Source organism: Rhamphochromis longiceps, linkage group LG6 (assembly GCF_057381845.1).
Source record: "Rhamphochromis longiceps isolate RC_006_pf linkage group LG6, R_longiceps_female_GT1.1, whole genome shotgun sequence".
NCBI classification, from domain to species: domain Eukaryota; kingdom Metazoa; phylum Chordata; class Actinopteri; order Cichliformes; family Cichlidae; genus Rhamphochromis; species Rhamphochromis longiceps.
The window spans coordinates 27,065,352-27,086,468 of NC_140562.1; the positions used below are offsets into that span (position 1 = coordinate 27,065,352).

The 21,117-nt window shown below is 38.3% G+C and overlaps 1 protein-coding gene across 4 annotated transcripts in view; it reads right to left on the bottom strand.

Annotated features, from left to right (window-relative positions):
• The window catches only part of ank2a (ankyrin 2a, neuronal), an 88,506-nt gene that overhangs the window by 33,661 nt on the left and 33,728 nt on the right, over nt 1-21,117 (bottom strand). Inside the window, exons 17-43 of one of the 4 annotated variants that reach the window (XM_085409995.1) lie at nt 20,832-21,029; nt 20,482-20,580; nt 20,051-20,149; nt 19,793-19,891; nt 19,595-19,693; nt 19,401-19,473; nt 18,889-19,015; nt 18,650-18,725; nt 18,453-18,556; nt 17,263-17,298; nt 16,554-16,778; nt 16,288-16,386; nt 15,644-15,798; nt 15,211-15,422; nt 14,915-15,113; nt 14,413-14,509; nt 14,061-14,289; nt 13,652-13,777; nt 13,418-13,540; nt 13,284-13,316; nt 13,163-13,184; nt 2,104-11,598; nt 1,330-1,407; nt 981-1,112; nt 672-812; nt 363-573; nt 5-80 (exon numbers count right to left, since the gene is read on the bottom strand). In XM_085409995.1, coding sequence (XP_085266121.1) covers nt 5-80; nt 363-573; nt 672-812; nt 981-1,112; nt 1,330-1,407; nt 2,104-11,598; nt 13,163-13,184; nt 13,284-13,316; nt 13,418-13,540; nt 13,652-13,777; nt 14,061-14,289; nt 14,413-14,509; nt 14,915-15,113; nt 15,211-15,422; nt 15,644-15,798; nt 16,288-16,386; nt 16,554-16,778; nt 17,263-17,298; nt 18,453-18,556; nt 18,650-18,725; nt 18,889-19,015; nt 19,401-19,473; nt 19,595-19,693; nt 19,793-19,891; nt 20,051-20,149; nt 20,482-20,580; nt 20,832-21,029 — 12,663 coding nt within the window. Of the gene's footprint in view, nt 1-4; nt 81-362; nt 574-671; nt 813-980; nt 1,113-1,329; nt 1,408-2,103; nt 11,599-13,162; nt 13,185-13,283; nt 13,317-13,417; nt 13,541-13,651; nt 13,778-14,060; nt 14,290-14,412; nt 14,510-14,914; nt 15,114-15,210; nt 15,423-15,643; nt 15,799-16,287; nt 16,387-16,553; nt 16,779-17,262; nt 17,299-18,452; nt 18,557-18,649; nt 18,726-18,888; nt 19,016-19,400; nt 19,474-19,594; nt 19,694-19,792; nt 19,892-20,050; nt 20,150-20,481; nt 20,581-20,831; nt 21,030-21,117 lie in introns of those variants that run through there. The other 3 variants (XM_085409994.1, XM_085409992.1, XM_085409993.1) reach the window with 3 other exon arrangements.

The window sequence follows — 21,117 nt, forward strand, 5'->3', positions numbered from 1 at the left end:
TTACTTGCTCATCTAAGTTGTCTTGACTTGATTCACGTGTAATTACATTCTCAGAGGTCCACAAGTTAGGATTCAACTCACTGCAGAACAAAAAGAAAGATAGGTCACAAAATCTGACTTTGATGATAAATGTGCATCTCAGAGTCCTAATCTGACAAGCTAAAAGGGAAACACACCCAAAGAACTGCACCCACTATATGACACAAAGAACAGCCTGAAGCAGGATAGGACACTGTTCTGTTTCCTGAGGACAACTTGGTGGGAAACATTAGGCTTGAGAAAAGGAGTAGTTTGATCTGACATTGTGTTGCACTGCCAGTGCATTTTGCAGAGTCAGGAATATTTTCAAATGAATAACTTACTGCGGGATTTCAAGCTCCTCCAATAGGTCACCATGCATGCTCTCCGAATGGATCTGTCCAACAGGCTCTGCCCACGAAGGAATATCCAGTAGGGAAGCGACTGAGAGGTCCTCTTCTGAAACAGCTGGGGGTGGTCTGCGGTCTGACTCCACTTTTCTCACGACTCTGGGGCTATCTGCATCCTCTTGGACTGAAGATAAGGCTACTGACACTAAAAACAACATATATATGTATATATATGAATGAACGTAAACACACAGGGAGCTTGGTGTAAGGTAGGGTGTTCAGTGTGCTAAGAAGTACAACTACCTTCACTGTGATCCAGTGTCTTCTCTATCTCTGCATAAGTTCTAGATGTTTGCTCTTGAACTGACTTGTTCATCTGGGTTTCAATAAGATGAACAATGTCCATGCGGTTGATCTTAGTCAGCCTCTTAATCAGACAGTCCTCTGTGGAAGAATCAATAATTTATTAATAGATGACTAGAAGACATTCATTTCTATTACGTAAAAACTGAAAATAAAACATTTGTATTCAATCAGCGATTTGAATATGGGTCTACCAAATGCACAAATAATTTCATAAAGGCATATCTGGCAGGACAAAATGTTATGGACCTGTGGCGTGTTTTCCCTCACGTTCAACCCAGCGCTGCAGTAAAGCATGGCTCTGCTCTTGCAGGGAATTAGGATTCTCTGTTCTCACTAGCTGAATATCATCTTCACTGAATTCCAGTTCTCTTGCAAGTTCTTGAGAGGTGGAGAACAAATCAAATAACAAAAGGGTTGAATTATGTATAATATCATCTGTTCCTGATGATGAATAGTTGAGTTAAAGTTAAAATAACATTTGAAAAATGCAGTAAATACAGCCTCTACCTAAAATACAGCCTCTTCCTAAAGTACATTGCGTATTTAAAATTTAAAATATAAAACTTAAAATTAATTGCATAATTTGACAGCTTACCAGTCCAGCTGAAGCCAAGAAGATCTGAAATGATAGCTAATGTCTCCTCTTTCCTGTCAGCATCTTCCTGCCAATCGACTAAAAAAAAAAAGCCAACATAGCCAAACATTAAATGTTAACAACTCCTGAAGTGAAAATATACCGAGTAAAATTTTATTTTACATATTGCAAGTATATGTTATGTGAATGTGTACGTGTAAAATAATATTTCACGAGGATTCTATGCTATAGGCTGTAAAATAAATGTAGATCTGTAATAATGACATAGATGATAACATAAAGGCTGAAATTTGATACGAATTAATGTTTTCTTACAAATGACTAGTCACGGTCAGCACATCATGCTTTTCAGTCATTAGTGTAAGTAATGTTATAGATCTGCTTTTCCTTATTTTGATAATAGTAAAGCTGGATTATTAGTACAGACAATACTCTCATATAATAATCATTCATTCATCTATAATCAATAAGTCTTCATTGAAACTACTTAGACTATTTCTTTAGCCAACATGGCCATTCAATCTTGAGACTGCATATTCACAAACACAGATGGGAAAGTAACTTACATGCACAACACAAAAATATACACATAGGGGCACACATACTCACATACAAAATACACTAAGCTGTGCAAGGTGGGACCAGACAAGTCACAACATATGAAAGCAATGCAAAATGAGTAATGTTGATATTGTTCTTAGGAGGAGGGAAAAGGCTCTTGCAGCTGAGAGGAAGAGATAAGAATGTAAAAACCCACTTTGAGTCTGGCCATACCTGCCGTACATTCTGAAGTTTGGTCATCGATGACTCTCTGCATCTGAGTTTCCACTGTTTCATTCCAGGCAGGCCTGGATTCAAATACATCCACTGTCTCACAAGACAAATGCTCTGTTGGCTCTACTCTACTGCCATCAGAACCTGAACTATGCGAAGCAGGAATGTCATATGTGAAGATAACAGAATCTGGGCTCTTGTGACTAGCGCTACTTATATCATCGGTATCCAAAGAAGGCCTAACAGATGTTTCTATAGTCATGGACAGTTGGCTGTCTTTCCTTGGAGAAGAGCATGTCGAGATCATATGAGGTAAAGCTTTTTCTTGTGTCATTACAGTAAGTTTGGAAGGGGAAAGGTCAGTTGTATTAGTGGGCTGACTACCATCAGAATAACTCCTGCTGTCTTTTACAGAGGATTTATTTATGTCACTAGCCTCAGATCTAGTCCTACGGGCCAAGGTGGAACTTTTTTCTTCTCCATGAACTTGAGATATCTGTGTGTCTTTCTTGGCTTTTTTATAATGACCATCTCCCTTAACTGCCGTGGCTGGTTTTGTCAAAGGTGTGGGTGAGTCCTGATTATATGCTGGCATGCTAGGCTGACCAGATGAAAAGGCCATCTCTATGACTGAGCACTGGTCTTCTTCCTCCTCAACGTCATCATCATCATCATCATCATCTGAGAAATCATGGCTCTGGTCTGAGTAGAATGAATGAGCGACTGTGGATATGTCTGATTGAAGATCGGCTATGGTAGAGTCTAGATAGCTTAGACCGAGACTTTCAAGGCTTTTAATGTCTAAAGCAGAGCTAGAGCTGGCACATTGAACTTTAGTAAGTGGCTTCTCAAGTTGTGATTTTCCACTTGTAGCTACGATGACAGTTTCAGAATTGGGACTAGATGCTTTGTCACTGGTACCCTGAGTCAAATATGAATTTGGGGTTTCTTGATGGGTTACATCTGAGACATAATCATTCATCTGTAAAGTTAAAGACTTTGATTGAGAGTGTTCAGTCTCTTCTGGGACAACTTCATCAACTGGATGTTTCCCAATATGAAAAAATGCATATGCTTCCCTTTCTTCATCGAGGCTTCTTGTCATGTCAATAGCTCCACCTCTGGTCATTTCAAATAGCTTTCCCTCTTGAAACTGAAATGGATCAGGGGTTTTTTCATCACCTGGTGTTTTATCTGGTGTTTTTCTGTCCTCTGAAATGCAAAGACCCTCACACTCTACAACAAATTCTCCTTCTTTAGTACACACCGTAGTCTGAGGTTGGCTGACTGAAGCTGAACCGATTGTAAATGGTGATCCAACTTCTTTGTCATCATTTAAATGATGTTCATCTGAGCCAGAAAAAGGAATGTCAGTGACTGCACCTCCAATAGTGTCTTTATCTTTGTGTGGCACAGAGTACTCACATTCTTGTTCAGGTTCATCTGGAGTTGCAGTTAAACACAGTGAACTGTCAACTGAGTGAGTACTTTTAGGATCTGACTGAGTTTCTTCCTTCTTATTAAAAGTAATATTCAGTGCCTCCTTTTGTCTGTGAATGCTTTCTGTCACACATTTCTCTGTTATTTTCTCTATTGCATCTTGTGGGACAGACTGTGAAACCGGGCCAGATTTAAGATCAACCTCACCATTTTCATGACCATTTGTTTCTGATAGTACAATAGCATCAAAAGATTTTTCTATCCGCAGTTTAGACTCCTGTTCCATCTCCTCAAATGTTTTGATCTTTGCAGCCATTTTAAACATCTCCTCTTCTGGTGTTAACTGTTTATCGGTGCCATCAACCGCCCTTTCTTCTGTGTCAAAACAGCCTTGCCTTACAAACATGTGAAGACTCTCACCATGAGCTACTCTCTTTGTGGATTCAGAATATTTGTCTTCTTTATTTTCACTGTGTATTTCAGTTGTCTCAAGATTGTTATCATGCTCAACATGCTCACATTCATCTGAGTAAATATTTTTCTCATAAGCAAAACATGCTCTGAGCTGGGAAGCATAATCTTCATATACAGCAGTCTTTGCTGGGATCTTAACATCTGCATTGTTTGACTGAGTAGGACTTCCTTCAAGAGAGTCTGGACAAGGAGATTCTTTGGTAGGGCTTGGTTCAATTGAATCAGGGGATTTCTGTGACGATTTATCCTCCACAAGAGGGCTAGCTTCTAGTGAATCTCGATGACATGACTCATTAGCTGGGTCATCAAATACAACAGTGTTTAGATTTTCTAAATCAGCCGGTCGCTGTAGTGTGTTAAAACTACTTGGTACTTGAAAAAGAACAGAATCAGAGACAGCAACACTAACATCTTCATGGTCACTTTTATAGTCATGTGCATCCACCATCCATTCAGTTTTAATTTCCTCAGATGAAAAACTCTTCAGGCCTTCATCTTCTTTAGAACATGTGTGCCAACCACTTTCTAAAGGTTGTTTTTTAGTGATATCCAGGCTGTCAAAAATTGTATCTCCTGGTGACATCATTTTATGTTCAGGAGATAAGGCATGAGTTTCTTGTTTGAAATCCTTTATTGCTATAACTTGCTTGTAGCTCTCATGGACTAGTTCCTCTTCTGGTTCAGATTGCACTACTGCTGACTTTTCCTGAAGATGCTGATCTAAGTCATGACTAAGAACTGATAGCATGCCAGACATATTTTTCCCAGTTGTAGATGGCTGGTGGTGCGCCTTTCTCTCTATGCAAATTTCTTGGAATGGAGTTTCTACCACTGAACTTAGTATTTCTCTGCCTACCATTACATCAGTCTGCAGCTCTTCGATTTCTTCTTCTGATATTTTGACCTGTAAATCATTACTTTTTATGGTAGTTTGTTCACATCTCTCATGGACTACATCCTCTTCTGGTTCAGATTGCACTACCACAGACTTTTCCTCAAGATGTTGATCTAAGTCACTGCTAAGAAGTGACAACATGCCAGACATATTTTTTTCAGATGTAGATTGCTGGTGGTGTGCCTTTGTCTCTATGCAAACTTCTTGGAATGGAGTTTCCAACACTGATTCTCTGTCTCCAATTACATTTGTCTGAAGCTCTTCATTTGCCTCTTCTGCTATTTTGACCTGTAAATCATTATTTTTCACAGTAGTTTGTTCACATCTCTCATGGACTACAACCTCTTCTGGTTCAGATTGCACTACCACAGACTTTTCCTCAAGATGTTGATCTAAGTCACTGCTAAGAAGTGACAACATGCCAGACATATTTTTTTCAGATGTAGATTGCTGGTGGTGTGCCTTTGTCTCTATGCAAACTTCTTGGAATGGAGTTTCCAACACTGATTCTCTGTCTCCAATTACATTTGTCTGAAGCTCTTTGTTTGCCTCTTCTGCTATTTTGACCTGTAAATCATTATTTTTCACAGTAGTTTGTTCACATCTCTCATGGACTACATCCTCTTCTGGTTCAGATTGCACTACCACAGACTTTTCCTCAAGATGTTGATCTAAGTCATGACTAAGAAGTGACAACATGCCAGACATATTTTTTTCAGATGTAGATTGCTGGTGATGCACATTTGTCTCTATGCAAACGTCTTGGAATGACGTTTCCAAAGCTGATTCTCTGTTTCCAATTACATCTGTCTGAAGCTCTTCCTTTGATTCTCCCTCTATTTTGCCCCCCAAATTATCACGTGTCAATATGACTTGTTGAAACCTCTCATGGACTAGCTCTTCCTGTGGCTGGGATTGTATTGTCACTGACTTTTCGTTGAGATGCTGAACTAGGTCACTGCTAAGAAGTGATACCATACCTGACATATTCTTCTCAGTAGTAGACTTTGGTTGTTCTAAATTTCTCTCAATGCATGTTTCTTGAAATGGAGTCTCTGATATAGAACATGGTGTTAGTTCTTTTACTTCAGCCACATCAATCTGTGTCTGGTCATGCATCTGTGCACCTATCTCATCCTCCATATCAGCACTCGAAGACTGATGTATTTTGGTTTGAATAACTTGCTGAAAATTCTCCTGAACAACAACCTCCTCTGTAGGCTCACTTTTCACTGGCTTGTCCTTGAGGTACTGATCCAAGTCACTGTTCAGCAGGGATAGCATGCCTGACATCTCCTTTGTTTCTGTAGATGGATCGTATGATTGTTGATATTGTACCTTTTTTTCAAGGCAAACTTCCTGGAATGGAGTCTCACTTGCCAAAGTTGGCATGATTTCTTTCTCTCTAATTACATCAGTGTGCAGGTTTTTATTTGCCTCACCGTCTATTTTGTCCTGTAAATCATTACTGGACAATATAATTTGTTCACATCTCTCGTGGACTAGATGTTCTTCTGGTTCAGATTGCATTGCCACAGACTTTTCCTCAAGATGTTGATCTAAGTCATGACTCAGAAGTGATAGCATGCCAGACATATTTTTCTCAGATGCAGATGGCTGGTGCTGTGACTTTCTCTCTATGTAAATTTCTTGGATTGAAGTTTCCACCATTGAACTTGGTGTTAGTTCTCTGCCTCCACTTACATCTGTCTGAAGGTCTTCACTTGGTTCTCCCCTTATCATGTCTATTGAAATATCACTTGTCAATATGACTTGTTGGAACCTCTCATGGACTAGCTCTTCCTGTGGCTGGGATTGTATTGTCACTGACTTTTCGTTGAGATGTTGAACTAGGTCACTGCTAAGAAGTGATACCATACCTGACATATTCTTCTCAGTTGTAAACTGTTGTTGGTTTAAGTTTCTCTGAATGCAAGTTTCTTGAAATGGAGTCTCTGATATAGAACATGGTGTTAGTTCTTTTACTTCAGCCACATTAATCGGTGTCTGTTCATCTGTCTGTGCATTCATCTCATCCTCCATATCAGCACTAGAAGACTGATGTATTTTGGTGTGAATAACTTGTTCAAAGTTTTCCTGAACAACAACCTCCTCTGCATGCTCACTTTTCACTGGCTTGTCCTTGAGGTACTGATCCAGGTCACTGTTCAGCAGGGATAGCATGCCTGCCATCTCTTTTGGTTTTACGGATTGCTCATATGATTGTTGATGTGCCCTTTTGTCAATGCAAACCTCCTGGAATGGAGTCTCAGTTACTGAAGTTGGCATGAGCTCTTTCTTTCTAATTTCATCAGTCTGTGGGTCTTCAGTTGGCTCCTCCCCTATTTTGACCTGTAAATCATTACTTTTTATTATAATTTGTTCCCATCTCTCACAGACTAGATCTCCTCCTGGTTCAGACTGCATTGCCATTGGCTTTTCCTTCAGGTGTTGATCTAAGTCATGACTCAGAAGTGACAACATGCCAGACATATTTTTCTCAGACGTAGATTGCTGGTGGTGTGCCTTTCTCTCTGTGCAAACCTCCTGGAATGGAGTGTCACTTACCAAAGTTGCTGTGAATTTTTCCTTTCTAATTAAATCAGTCAGCAGCTCTTCATTTGTTTCTTCCCCTATTTTGACCTGTAAATCATTGCCTTTCACTATAGTTTGTTCACATCTCTCATGGACTACATCCTCTTCTGGTTCATATTGCACTACCACAGACTTTTCCTCAAGATGTTGATATAAGTCACTGCTAAGAAGTGACAACATGCCAGACATATTTTTCTCAGATGTAGATGGCTGGTGGTGTGCCTTTGTCTCTATGCAAACTTCTTGGAATGGAGTTTCCAACACTGAACTTGGTATTTCTCTGTCTCCAATTACATCTGTCTGAAGCTCTTCATTTGGCTCTCCCTTTATTTTGCCCTCCGAATCATCACGTGTCAATATGACTTGTTGGAACCTCTCATGGACTAGCTCTTCTTGTGGTTGGGATTGTATTGTCACTGGCTTTTCTTTGAGATGTTGAACTAGGTCACTGCTAAGAAGTGATATCAGGCCTGACATATTCTTTTCACTTGCAGATTCTTGTTGTTTTAAGTTTCTCTCAGTGCAATTTTCTTGAAATGGAGTCTCGCTCACAGGAGTTGGTGTGAGTCCTTTCTCTGTAATTACATTAGTCTGCAGGACTTCATTTTCCTCACCACCTAGTTTGTCCTGTAAATCATTACTTGACAATACAGTTTCTTCATAACTTTCATGGACTAGATCTTCTTCTGGTTCAGATTGTACTGCCATTGGCCTTTCCTGAAGATGTTGATTTAAGTCATTATTGAGAAGTGACAACATGCCAGACATATTTTTCTCAGATGTAGATTGCTTTTCCGTTGAAGACTGTTGTAGGCTTAAGCTTTTCTGAATGCAAGTTTCTTGAAATGGAGTCTCTGATATAGAACATGGTGTTAGTTCTTTTACTTTAGCCACATCAATCTGTGTCTCTTCATCATTAATATCATCCTTCATATCAGCACTAGAAGAATGATGTATTTTGGTGTGAATAACTTGTTCAAAGTTTTCCTGAACAACAACCTCCTCTGCATGCTCACTTTTCACTGGCTTGTCCTTGAGGTACTGATCCAGGTCACTGTTCAGCAGGGATAGCATCCCTGCCATCTCTTTTGGTTTTGCAGATTGCTCATATGATTGCTGATGTACCTTTTTGTCAATGCAAACCTCCTGGAGTGAAGTCTCAGTTACTGAAGTTGGCATGAGTTCTTTCTCTCTAATTACATCAGCCTGACTAGATGTTTTTATCTCTACTTGGATTTGATCTTCCTCTGATGGTATAATGTACATTCCATCTTCTTTAGTAGAGTACGAATGGATTTCATTGCTCAGTCCTGACATGAGTCCTTCAGAACTGTCTCTCTCACCAGTGCTGGAGTGATATGTTGTAATAACACTAGTCTCTGAGGATTTATCAATGCCTTTATGTTTGTGACTCTCAAGATACTTGGGACTTATGTCTTCCTCAAAATAAGTATCAGAATCCTGAGCAAAGCTCTCCTCTTCAGGTGTCTCAAGTTGATGTCTGACATCTGAAGCTGTTTGCTTGAACTGCTGGTACTTTGGACATTCCTCCAGCTCAGCTTTTATGTCTGCACTAAAGTCCTCAGAAGGTCTGCGATCAGGGCTAATCTGTGAATCATCAGATATACTCTTTCTAATAGCCGGTTCTTCGAGTTGCATTATCCTTCTTGATAACTCTGAATCATCACTCCAAGAGCTAACCCTTCCGTCATCTAACTGAATTCCATAAGGATTTTTTACTGTTTCTCCAAAATAAGAAATATCTAACATTTGTTGTGAACTCTCAGGATTCTGTAGAGGGCCAGTTTGGGCCTCTAAATCCTTCATATCTCTCTGCGGTTGGAAAGTTGTGATATTCTGCATTTGGGTTTGCAATTTTGGCTCATTTCTGGGACTGTGTTCACTCCACTTAATGCCTGACTCTGACTCTAGTGCTCCAACTTTACTCTTCAAAGGGTCTTTCTGAGACTCAAATGTTTTCCTCAGCTCCTTCACAGACATGGCATCTTTATGTAACATCTTTGGCCCCTTATTAAGACACAATTGATCACCCTGAAGTGTATCTACAAATATTAGTGACTTTCCATAAGGAATATCTGAAATTATCTGTGATTCCTTTTTGATTAAGGTTACTGGTTGATCAACCAATTCTGCCTGGTCATATTGCTTGGCATCACTCTGTTGATGTACATTTGTGAGGTTCTGACTTTGGATTTGAGTATTTATCTGTTTTGTAGGACTTTGTTCAGTACTCTGTATCTCTGCAGAATCTCCTGAATGGGATATTAATGTTGAAATAGAGGAAGCCACAGGTTTGTGTTCAAAAAGTTCCACTTTAGTTTTTGAGGGGTCTTTTACAGACTGGAATGTTTTCATCAGCTCCTTAACAGACACATTTTGCTTTTCTGAAAACTCTTGCACATCTTGCTGTGGGCTAACAGCATCATACTGAACTGTGTCAGCAAACGTAACTGTCTTTCTCAACAGGGAAATGTCTGAAATTAACTGTGGTTCCGTTTTGATTAAACTTTGTGATTGATCATCTGTGTCTGTCTTTATGATGCCGTGTACATCAGCGTCACTCTTTGAATGGAAAACCGTGGGTCTCTGAGATTGGCTTTGTGATTCTGGCTCCTGTGTAGGACTTTGTTCAGTTGTCTCTCTCTCTTCAGAATCATTAGAATCTAATATCAGTGTTGAATGAGGTCCCACTTTACTTTTTTGATCTTCTTGCCCAGTCTGGAATGTTTTTATCAGATGTTTCACAGAGATTCCCTCCTTCTCTGACAAGTTTGATACTTCTCGCAATGGGCTAACACTTTCATCATCTCGTTGAACAGTATCACTAAATGTAACCATCTTTTCAATATAAACACTGTCTGAAGTGAACTGGGATTCTTTACAGCTGATTAGGTTTGCTGGTTCATCCTTGATGTCTGTTTGATCACCTTTCTTGACACTACTCTGTTGATGGAAAATCGTGGGCCTTTGAGTTTGGATTTGTGATTTTGGCTCCTGTGTAGGTCTTTGTTCTATATCATGCACTGTTTCCGAACCTGGTGATTCAGAAATCCATGTGGAAATACAAGAAGACTGCAAGGATTGGTGTTCAAAAAGCCCAGATTTACTTTTTGACGGGTCCTCCCCAGTTTGGAAAGCTTTCATAAGGTCCTTCACTGACATAGTTTCCTCTAATCTTTCTGTCTGAGATCTAGGTGACTTAGGAACTCTGGGAAGTTCTGGCATAGCTTCCTCCATTTTCTTTGCGGTAATAGAAGATTTTCCATCGTATGTAAAGACTTTAGTATCTTTTTGCACTTCTTCCTCTTCAACTTTGTTCTGTAAAGCTTTTACCCTGTCCTTTATTGATCCTATAGGTGTCTCAACCACCAAAGGAGAAGCTGGTGGCTCGACAACTTGGGTGGATAAAAGGCTACTCTCTTTAAGAATAGTATCACCATCTAAAGACTCCTCAGAGCTCATCCTTTCCAACTCTCCCTCAGAACTGCTACATCCAGAACGCGATCTGTCTCTAAGTTTTTTCCGAATAGGTTTCTTGATATCTGGGGGGTGTTTTTTGTTTGCATGCTTCTCAATGACCTGTTCAAATCCATCTTGGACAAGATCTTCTTGAGAACCACATGTCCTAGCAGATTTCTGGCCAAGGCATTTTTCTGTCGGTGTGGTAGGGGGGGAGAACAATGTGATGTCTCTAACATCTGTGTAAGATCTACTTAAACTTTGTTTCTCAATGTTCTTTATGACTGGCTCTTCAAGGGTATTGGCCCCATAGAGTGAAAATTTATCTTTGATATCATCAATTTGTTGTCCTCTCAGTTTACTAACATTCGTCCGATCGTTAATTTCACCAGCCTTTTCTACTCTGTCTTTGAACTGTTCTACAGTGGCCACAGATTCTCTTTCTTCCGATTTATTAGTTTCAGCTCTTTCTTCATAGATATCTGGAGTAAAGGTAGCAGACATTCTGACATCTTGTGTGTCTGACAGGAGATCTGGGCTCGCAAGGGTTGCAGGGTCAAGAGGTTGATTAGTTCTTAAGGAGAATGTCTCCGTTGATTCAGATTCATCGTCTTCAGTGAAAAATATTTCAGAACCAAAAAGGGTACAGAACATAAGGGACAAATGAAGTGGGGGAGAGAGACATCAGAAAATTGTCATCAAGATAATGCCATCAAAAATCCATCTTCAGTTCACAGAGTTAGAAGATGACAAGGCAGAGAATAAGGAAGTCTCAAAAAGAAGACCAAAGAAGACAAAGTAGTTCCCAGACACTTGAAGAACGGTAGAGCAGCAACAGCATAAGCAAAGCCAAGAGGTGTAACAAAATGAATAGAATGTAAATAAGTACCATAATAATCTAAATTGTTTGACTATGCATTAAAAATGAATTGCAAGATATACCAAAAACAAGATGAAACAGATAAACCTACATATGGAACAAAGGTACAAGAAGGACTGAAAACAGACAAACAAAACTTCTCAAGATTGTTGCTATTATAGTCATGTTTGCCAACAAATAAACATTTTTTTAAATAATAAACTTTGAATTAAAAAAATTATAAGGTATTTGAGTGAGTGAAAATATGAGGTAAGCAAAGTAAGAGAATCACTGTTACTTGACTGTTTTAGTCTCTTTTCAATACCTACTAACTGTAAGCAACACAATATATAGAACTGTTAGTTAGTATAAAATACTGTTATATTTAGCATTTACACTCTATTTGATGTGTTCACTATTATTAAATATTATAGCTTACAAGTTGTTACTGCTAGAATCCTATAGTTTTGTGACATGATAGCATATATAGAAAATAAAAATAGTGAGGTAAAACAGTGTAAACCAAATTTAAAATTTGTGTGAATGAGTGAATGAAAGTAACTTAGTACAAAAAAATAATAATAATTTAAAGAAATAAAACAACAAAGGAGAAAGCAGTGGCTAAAGAAAATCATAGAACATGAATTATGTAATAATAAATTGGCTAGTAATCAAGCACAAACAACATGATATTGTTTGTTTTTCTGTGAATAACAATTTTTACACGCAACTCGTACAACTGCTGAGGTTTAACATGAGAAAATATTATGTCAAAAAAATACTTGTTACATAATAAATGTTATTATCATAAAACATAATTATCTGTAAGTTAAGATTAATGTCAAGTACAAATATCTAGAGAATCAAACAATTTTGAGAAGATATATATAAAAAATACTATTTTGACCTTTGTATGAAATTAATAAAAACAAATATAGTGGAAAATTGAAATGATAGGAAAGTCAGTGGAGTTTGGAGTGAGAACATAAAGTATAGCAGCCATAGCATTTCCTCCAGTTACAAACATGTAACTGCATACAATGTTAGTAGTAGTAATTAGTAGTTAGTATATATAACAGGCAAATCTTTTAACTTAATACTTCAAAATATTTATGACCAGCAATCTCAAGTTAATCTTGTGATGCATAAATGCATAACTATCATATAATATACAGGCCCATTACTATTGAAAATAGTTTTTACAATGTCTCAATACATGAATTTCTATCATGCATTTTAGATACTTGGTCTATTGTGACAATATATATAAGAAAACTAACTTCTAATAGAGCACAAATACTAAAATAACAACTTACATTTCTTGTCACTCTTCTCACTCTGAAAAAAAAAAAAAGAAGTCAAATCACAGTAAGCTGCAACCTAATTATACCATCTAGGTTTTTTGCTATAGACTGAAATCAAACAAACTTTATTTACCTCATCATCTCCATCTTGGTCTGAATCAGACTCCTAAATAAAAGAATAAAAATGAGGAGAAATCAGCAATGCGGCAGTTTCAAAGTTAAAGTTAAAATCACCTAGCATACATGATAAAATATTTAAAAGCTGACCTTTGAGTATGATGGAAGGGTGATGTTTAGGTTGCAGATTGCATTGAGATTAAGACTACGGTACGTGCGCGGTTCCTTGGTAAAAGACAATCGACCACATGGCTCCTGTGCTGTGTCTCGAATCTGCTCATATTTGGGGAAAAAATATGTCTCTGACTTGCATATATTTAGATTTGTGAATTTCTGAGTAAAAAAGTAAACATTTTATATATTTTAATAGATTTAAAGTCATACTTTAATAAAGAGGGCCAGTCTGTTCTCTTTGAAGGCATAGAAACTGAACACATGGTGCTGCCCACTCTTGGTAAGAGGCACCAGGTTTCCAAAGCAGTCAGCAAATATAGGTTTCCCCTCTAGTACCTGTATCAGGATATGACAAATCTAAATGTTTCCATGGCTCAAAAGAAACAAAAATTCTTGGACAATATTATTCAATTTCTTTCCAGAAATGAAAAAGAACCAATATTAATAAGAATCAGTCAGTAATAACCTGCGTCTGATTTAAAATCTTTAAATACCCACTTAACCATCATTAATTGACATCGACCTACTTTTCTCAATTACTGTTTAACCCTCGTTAGATAAACCTGTGCACACAATTTGATTTGATTTGCCTTATTTATTCCCCAGTATTACACTGCACCTCAACATCTCGGCTGCGGGCGACTTCAGTGAAGTTTTCTTGCTGTTCCAAGGTTTTGTCCATCTTGTCATCTGTCATGCAAAAACACCGTAGGCGAGCCTCAATGGGGTCAAGTGTCTTAGCAAAAATGACAAACTTAGCCATGTATGGGACACAGATGATTTCTCTGTAGACCTGAGTGCCAAAACCAACAGACTCCTGGATCTGTCTGCAGTCTATCAGCCAGAATCTACAAATGAACGACACTTTTAGGTAAGTATCAACAGGTAAAAATTTAAGCATAAACGTTTATAACCTTCAATCGTAAGACTGCAACTGTGCATCGTCATTTACCAACAAATAAAGGATTTACCTTGCTGACACATTCGTGGTGAAGGAAACACATTGGTTAACAAAAGTGAGAGGCGTGGAGCCGGTGATGTCCTCCCATTGTGCAGGAGTGGTACCACCTGAAAGGTAAACCGATGATTTGTTACTCAACCTCTGAAAACAGTTCACGCAATATTTTTTAATCTTCACACAGCATTTGTCTTTTTATTGGACTTAAGATAAGATACATCCACCACCACGAAGTTCTGATAAATTACGTCCATTAAATCAGGTCATTTCTTTTAATAGCACACAAAGAAAAATATCAAAGATTGACTAAAGAGCTTTATATTAAGATTTTAAACATAGAAATCTTAATAAAATTATGAAAAAAAAACAGCAATTGCACAAGCAACAAATACAACATGAACAATAAATTAGGATGTTCACGGGAGCATTTCAATATGTCATCCAATGAGATGTGCCTGAAAGCCATCCAAGATGTTTTCTTTCTAAAACAAAGGGTTTTATTTATAGATACTTACCTGTAATACTACAAAGCAAACGTAAAGTCGGGGTCTCCCCACTGAATGTGGTGTCACTATTGGAGGTCTTGGGAATTGGGATTGTCATTGTGATGGGTTTGTGGAACTTTCTTCTCCTTGGCTCCAATGTGACAATTGGGCTGAACGTTGCTTTATTACCAAGAATCTTTCTCACCATGTCAACATCAATAGGCTGAGCCTGGGGCAAGATATGTGGTAATATGTATTCATATTTTTTTTCTTCATAGCCATAATTTGGATATTCTGTTGGTATACCAGTCAAGGAATGTACACACCTGAAGCCCAACTCTAATCTTCTTAGTAAGGGCTCCTTCAGGGAATACAGCCTGGACCTGGGGCACGAGAGTACTACTGAGGACCCCGCCCTCTGGACCAATCAAATGACTGTCCTGCTTTATCCTTGACACAACAGCAAAATACTGTGGGAAGTCTCTGGTGATGATGCGACATATTCTTTTCTTTTCAAGTTCCTCAGGGGAATCAAGTTCTGTGAAAGAAAGCATAAAGTCAGTGCTTTGTTTTTTCCCTTTATTATTTACGTACTGTGCTTCACATTATTATACTAGCATTTTAAAATCTATAAGACAACTCTCTCCTGCTCTAGTGTTGCTTGTTTTATGGCATTCATGTATTGTTTTACATAAAATGCTTTGAGATATCAACCTATCGATCACAGTTATACATCACAGGCCACTTCAGATCCCTTACTTTCATCCATGCCATTAAGTATCTGGTTCAGTTCCTCTTCAGTGAAGTCACAGTGGTGTTCCTTCCAGCTCTCTCCTGTTTCACTCCTTAAGATCACTAGCTCCCGCTCTGTTCCCCGCAGAGCAGCAAAATGGGGGATCTCTACAATCACAGGCCTAAAAGGTGTGACAAGGTAAAAGCAAATACAAATTGGACTAATGCTAATTAATGCTTTTCAGCGCTAACTCCAGAGAAAAATCAATGATAGCATAGTGTTTAGGTTGACATGTGAATGAATTTACGAAGAAAGAAAACAATAAAAACTCAGTTAAAATTAATTTCAAAACACAAACTATGAACATAAAAATAAATAAACATCTATTTCACATCAGGACCAGAATCCAACTAGAAACATGATTGGGGAGATAGGTGCTTGTGGGAAGCATGAAGAAAACTCAACAGGTTAAGGTAACAGGTCAGGTGGTAAAGCTGTCCTTCTCTTCAAAGAAAGAAAAGAAGCACCACAAAAATAAATTATAAAAATTAATATATATATATCATGAAAAACTAAAAAAAAAATTCAAATTTTAGGACAAGGGAAAAACACGGGTGGGCGTGTAACCAGGATTTGAGGGTGGTTGGGTATCACCCTCACATGGTCCTACCCGAGGAACTTGGTTCCTGGAGGACCCAGCTGCAGGATGCGACTGACCAAGCTCTCACCCTCATTCAGAGGGGGTGGAGCTGTAGGTAGGTGGAGCTTACTGATCCATACGCAGCACAGAGGGGGAGTGAAGAAGAAAGTATGAACACACCACACAACTACTGAAACACACTTATACCAGATAGTACAAAGCCACCAGCAAGTACACAAACTGTTAGTAGATGCGCGCAGACACACACAAACACACGCACACTCAACCAAATTTACCCCAAGAACTGGGCTCCAGTGGGTCCCACTTCTATAATGCGACCAGCCAGCCCTTCACCCTCTACCATAGGTGGCATAGAGGCCAGACGATGCCTCTTCACCAGCCTGCAAGTCACCCGTGTCGGGGCAGAGCACTTTCTTGGTGGGACAATAATTCGCAAACCATTGTGACGGCAACCACGCATAGCTCCACCTCTGGCATCTACCATAAAGCTGACCAGGAAGCTAAAGAAAAGGCACCAGAAATGGATGAATTGGTTTCTAGACATTCAAACAAATAAAGATGCAAAATCTCCATGCTCACAAGGCAACTGAATCAAGTAAAGGTAAAAGAAAAGGCTATTTTTGTAACCTGAGAAGAGACATTAATAACAAATAGGTCTCAATAAATATCACTTTATCCTGGAGAAACACTTTTTCGGTTTTATTCTGCTTTAATTTTTTAACTTGCAAGATTCTGGTCAGGACACAGGTTGTATTATGAACTGATATAATTAAATTGCATTAAAAACAGGGCAAAGCCAGCTAGAGCTGCACTAAGGATAAAAAAAAATCTGGTTATTTCAGGTTATTTCAGGTAATGTAAGGGCATTCATTATGAAATAAAGCAGAGAAACAGGATGGAAATGAGAAAATCATTCAAAAGTGACAAAGAAAAAGAAGTAAAGGCACAAAGGAGATAAGAAAATAGACAAAATAAAGACTTCACCTGCTGTTGTCATGGTCTAGGCATGGTGAGGAACGGCTAGAAGCAGAATACAAAAACAACACACACACACACACACACACACACAGAGTCACAAACACAGAGAAGATAAGAGAATGCACATCGAAGCAACAACAAAATAAATAAAAGAGAAAGAGAGAAAAAAGAATGAGTAAAAGTGAGAAAACCTGACCAGACAGATAATTACACAGCAGGAAAAATAAAAGGAGTAGAAAAGACACATGAGAAAGTATGAAAAATACACCAAAAGTACACCAGAAAAAAATAAGGGCATGTAAAAGATGGAATATCTATTTCAGAATATAATGATAACCCTTGAAGTAGTGCATTAGCCAGCACAAGCAGCAGAACAGTCAGTAATTTGTTGCAGGAGGTATATAAGCTGAAGGACAGCTGCAAACAGGAGAAAGATTTACTGAAATAAAGGCTTGCAAAGCACCGAGATGCCATTTTGTGTCTTAAACTTTGGTGACTTTATCAGCAAGTAAACTAAAATAGAACCAGAAAATACACAACAATGGCAGAATAATGCTTTGAGTATAAGTAAATCATTAAAAAAAAAAAATCAATATCAGCTGATCCTTTGACATGCTGCTGCACATACTGTACACAAAGCAAAATGCAAATGAGAAGATCCAGTTAGAAATGCCCACATAGCCTGTTTATCCAAGATGTACACCTTTGTGTATAAAGATGGAGCCTTTAGTCTGAATTCTAATGTCCAAGCTCACTCTGAAATTAAAATGCTACAAGTGTAAAAAAAAATTGATTTTACTTTGAAGTCAATGTGCCTTTAGAGGGCACTGCTACCATAAACAGGTTGGTAGAATTTCCAAAGATGGGCTTAATGTATTTATTTCTATAAGAGACGCCATGCAAAATGAAACTGTGTGTAGTGACAATAAAGACAATTCTGCTTTTGGTTGTGGATAATTTACTAAAGAAATTTGGATAAAGTGTGCACCCTAAGCTGATTTAATGCAAGTCCACAAAAAGTTTATGGCATCTTGTGGATTTTACAAATTGTGGGTTTAAAAAAACCCCTCAGTATTTCCAGACATAATGGGAATGTGTATGTTAAGTTTGCAACTGGGTTAAGTCCCAACATTTGGATTTTCTCTGAAAGAAAGGAGTGTGAGTTTTTCTCTGTGTGTGTTTGTGTGTGTTTATACCCAGAATGTAGCAGACTGGAGGACAGCACAACATTATCAAGATGTTCAGCACCCCAGCTCAGACGGAATGAGTCCTTTTCATGCTCTCTAGACAGTGTTGACACCTAAAGAACAACAAGCATCAGCAGGCTGGTTAAACTCACCTCGAGTGTCTAAAGATACTTTATTGAAGGTTAGACTACGGATACTACGCTTACCTGGTGACTTGTAAGCAGATCTTCAATGAGAACTTCTCTTTGATGGAAACTTTGGTGAATGGGAGTGTGTTGGGGCCTGATGAAAAACCAAGGTGAATCTTCTCAGACCTTTTCTGTATATATCTGCATTACTTAGGTATTCCTTATGATGATGAACTTGGCTAACAGCAGATCTGGAAGGTTTGCTGTGAGCAAATTTAGATGTTTGTCAAATAAAATATGTGTGTGCTGTTTCTGACCTGTCCAAGTTGTGGCTCATGTAATTGAAGCCATCTAGATAATGTCCTGGCAGAGAGTCATCTCCCAGCTCACGGAGGTCCTCTGCTCTTAGATACTCTCCCCCATCACCTGTCATTGTGTCCTCGCCTGGAAAACAGATACAACAAAAATGCCAAACCTTGTTATGACCAATGAAAAAATTAATAACACTCTCTCTCTCATGTATATATATATATATGTAATATATGTTGCATTGACTATGCAAGTAATATGGGGATCGAAAAGATGAGTTCCACAGACATCTCAGATAATGGCTCTTCTTCAACCCTTCGAGCACTTTTTCAGATCCAAAACTACATCACCTACAATACACTTTTTTACAACTTTTGAACAATGAGGTATAATTTTTTAATGAAGCTCAGTCATGACTTATTGTGTCTCATGACTGGAGTAGTTTTTTCCTATAAAAAAATTAGCTTGATATCGATGAGCAGCACACTAAATTCTTGTTTTCTACATTTAAGTAACTTACCCTCTTCATCAGACACATCGAGAATCTCAGTCATGGTCTCTGGAACATTCAGTTTGTGTTTCTCTGTAACCGTCTAATGTAACACCATTCAGAGTCATGGAAAACAGACAACCAAAACAGAGAAAGGTTATAGTTTAAGTTACAAAAAAATTTCCTGGCTCCATTTCCAGAGGCTAAAGCAATCATGAGCTTACAGTTGTGGTTGTGATGACCTCCTCAGTGACGACTTTCAGTGTGTCTACCACAGAAATGTAACCCAAACGTTTCGCAATCGACAGAGCGGTATTTCCATTCTAACAGAGAGAAGGATATACGATAGCGTACCAGCAGAACTTTTTCCACAACATATTTCACATGTTAAAAGTAAATGCTTGGACTCTATTGTGTCTTACCACTGTAGTAGTATTGGGCTTGGCCCCATGTTGTAATAAAACATTAATTATGTGTGTATTCCCTTGTTGTGCCGCTTGATGAAGTGGCGTGTAACCATTCTGCAGGGCAAAAGTTTAAAAAGAAGACAACAACATTTTGTTAAGTCACAGTAGAAACTAAAACGAAAGGGATGCTATATTTGAGTTTTGCTTCATGCTGTGTCTGCAGTTTAAGTTAAATAGAGCTTGCATGCTTCAAATTTAAGATTTAAATATAACCTTGGTTTTGGAGTTGACGCTGGCTCCTTGTTGTAACAGGAAGTTAACCATCTTGGCATTTCCATAATGACAGGCGACAATCAGAGGGGTATATCCAAGCTGTAGCGAGGAGGGAGAGGGTGAGAGATGAACACTGATCTTCTGTAAGCAAGCACTAAACTCAATCTTAATGCTTCCTGAATATATGATGTATATGAAGACTTTATGTTTTTAAAAAGCCTCTGGATGGCAGGTATTTACATGCACGTCCATATGATACACTTAAATATTAACATGTAAACATAAAGCGAATAAACAGAAAGTAAGCAAGACATACTGTCATTCACACAGGAAAATTCTTGTAGATTAGCATACTGTTAGGTTTTCATTACTAGTAACAATTTTCTTTTGCGTATACTTGTTAAATTTGTCATGCACATGCATGTCTGTACTTTGGTTTGCTGGTCCAAGTTGGCATCATGTTTGGCTAGTACTTCTGTTACAGTGACTTTGTCCTCTTGGGCAGCAAGATGCAGAGGAGTTAGTCCACTCTGTAAAACACAAAGCAATGTCACATTACCATCCTTCACACTTTTTTATTTTATTAATTCCATGAAGCAATTTATTAACATAGTAATAAATTGCTTCATGGAACAAATTAGACAAAACTGTTGTTATAGAGCACTCAGCTTAAGAACTAAAGAGTTTTATACAGCTGTATGTAGAGTGCATGTGTTTCTTGTTTCCACTTCAAATTATTTTAATAAATAAAAATGTCATAAAGATTGTGCTTCTGTGTGACCTTTGTCGCTGTGTTCACATGGGCTCCTTTTCCCAGCAGGAGGCTGGCCATCTCTGCATGTCCTTCCTGAGCTGCCAGATGCAGAGGGCTGACTCCCTGTTTCGTTAAAGCATTGGTCTCTGCTCCATACTGCAGTAGCGCTAAAGCAATGTTTGTCTGGTTCTTTTTGGCTGCAATGTGGAGAGGAGTGTAGCCATTCTAAAACAGAGGAACGAAAGAAGATATACACTGTGATAGAAATACAGTACATGCAAACAAGTGTGAGCTTCTCATGGACCTTTATTTT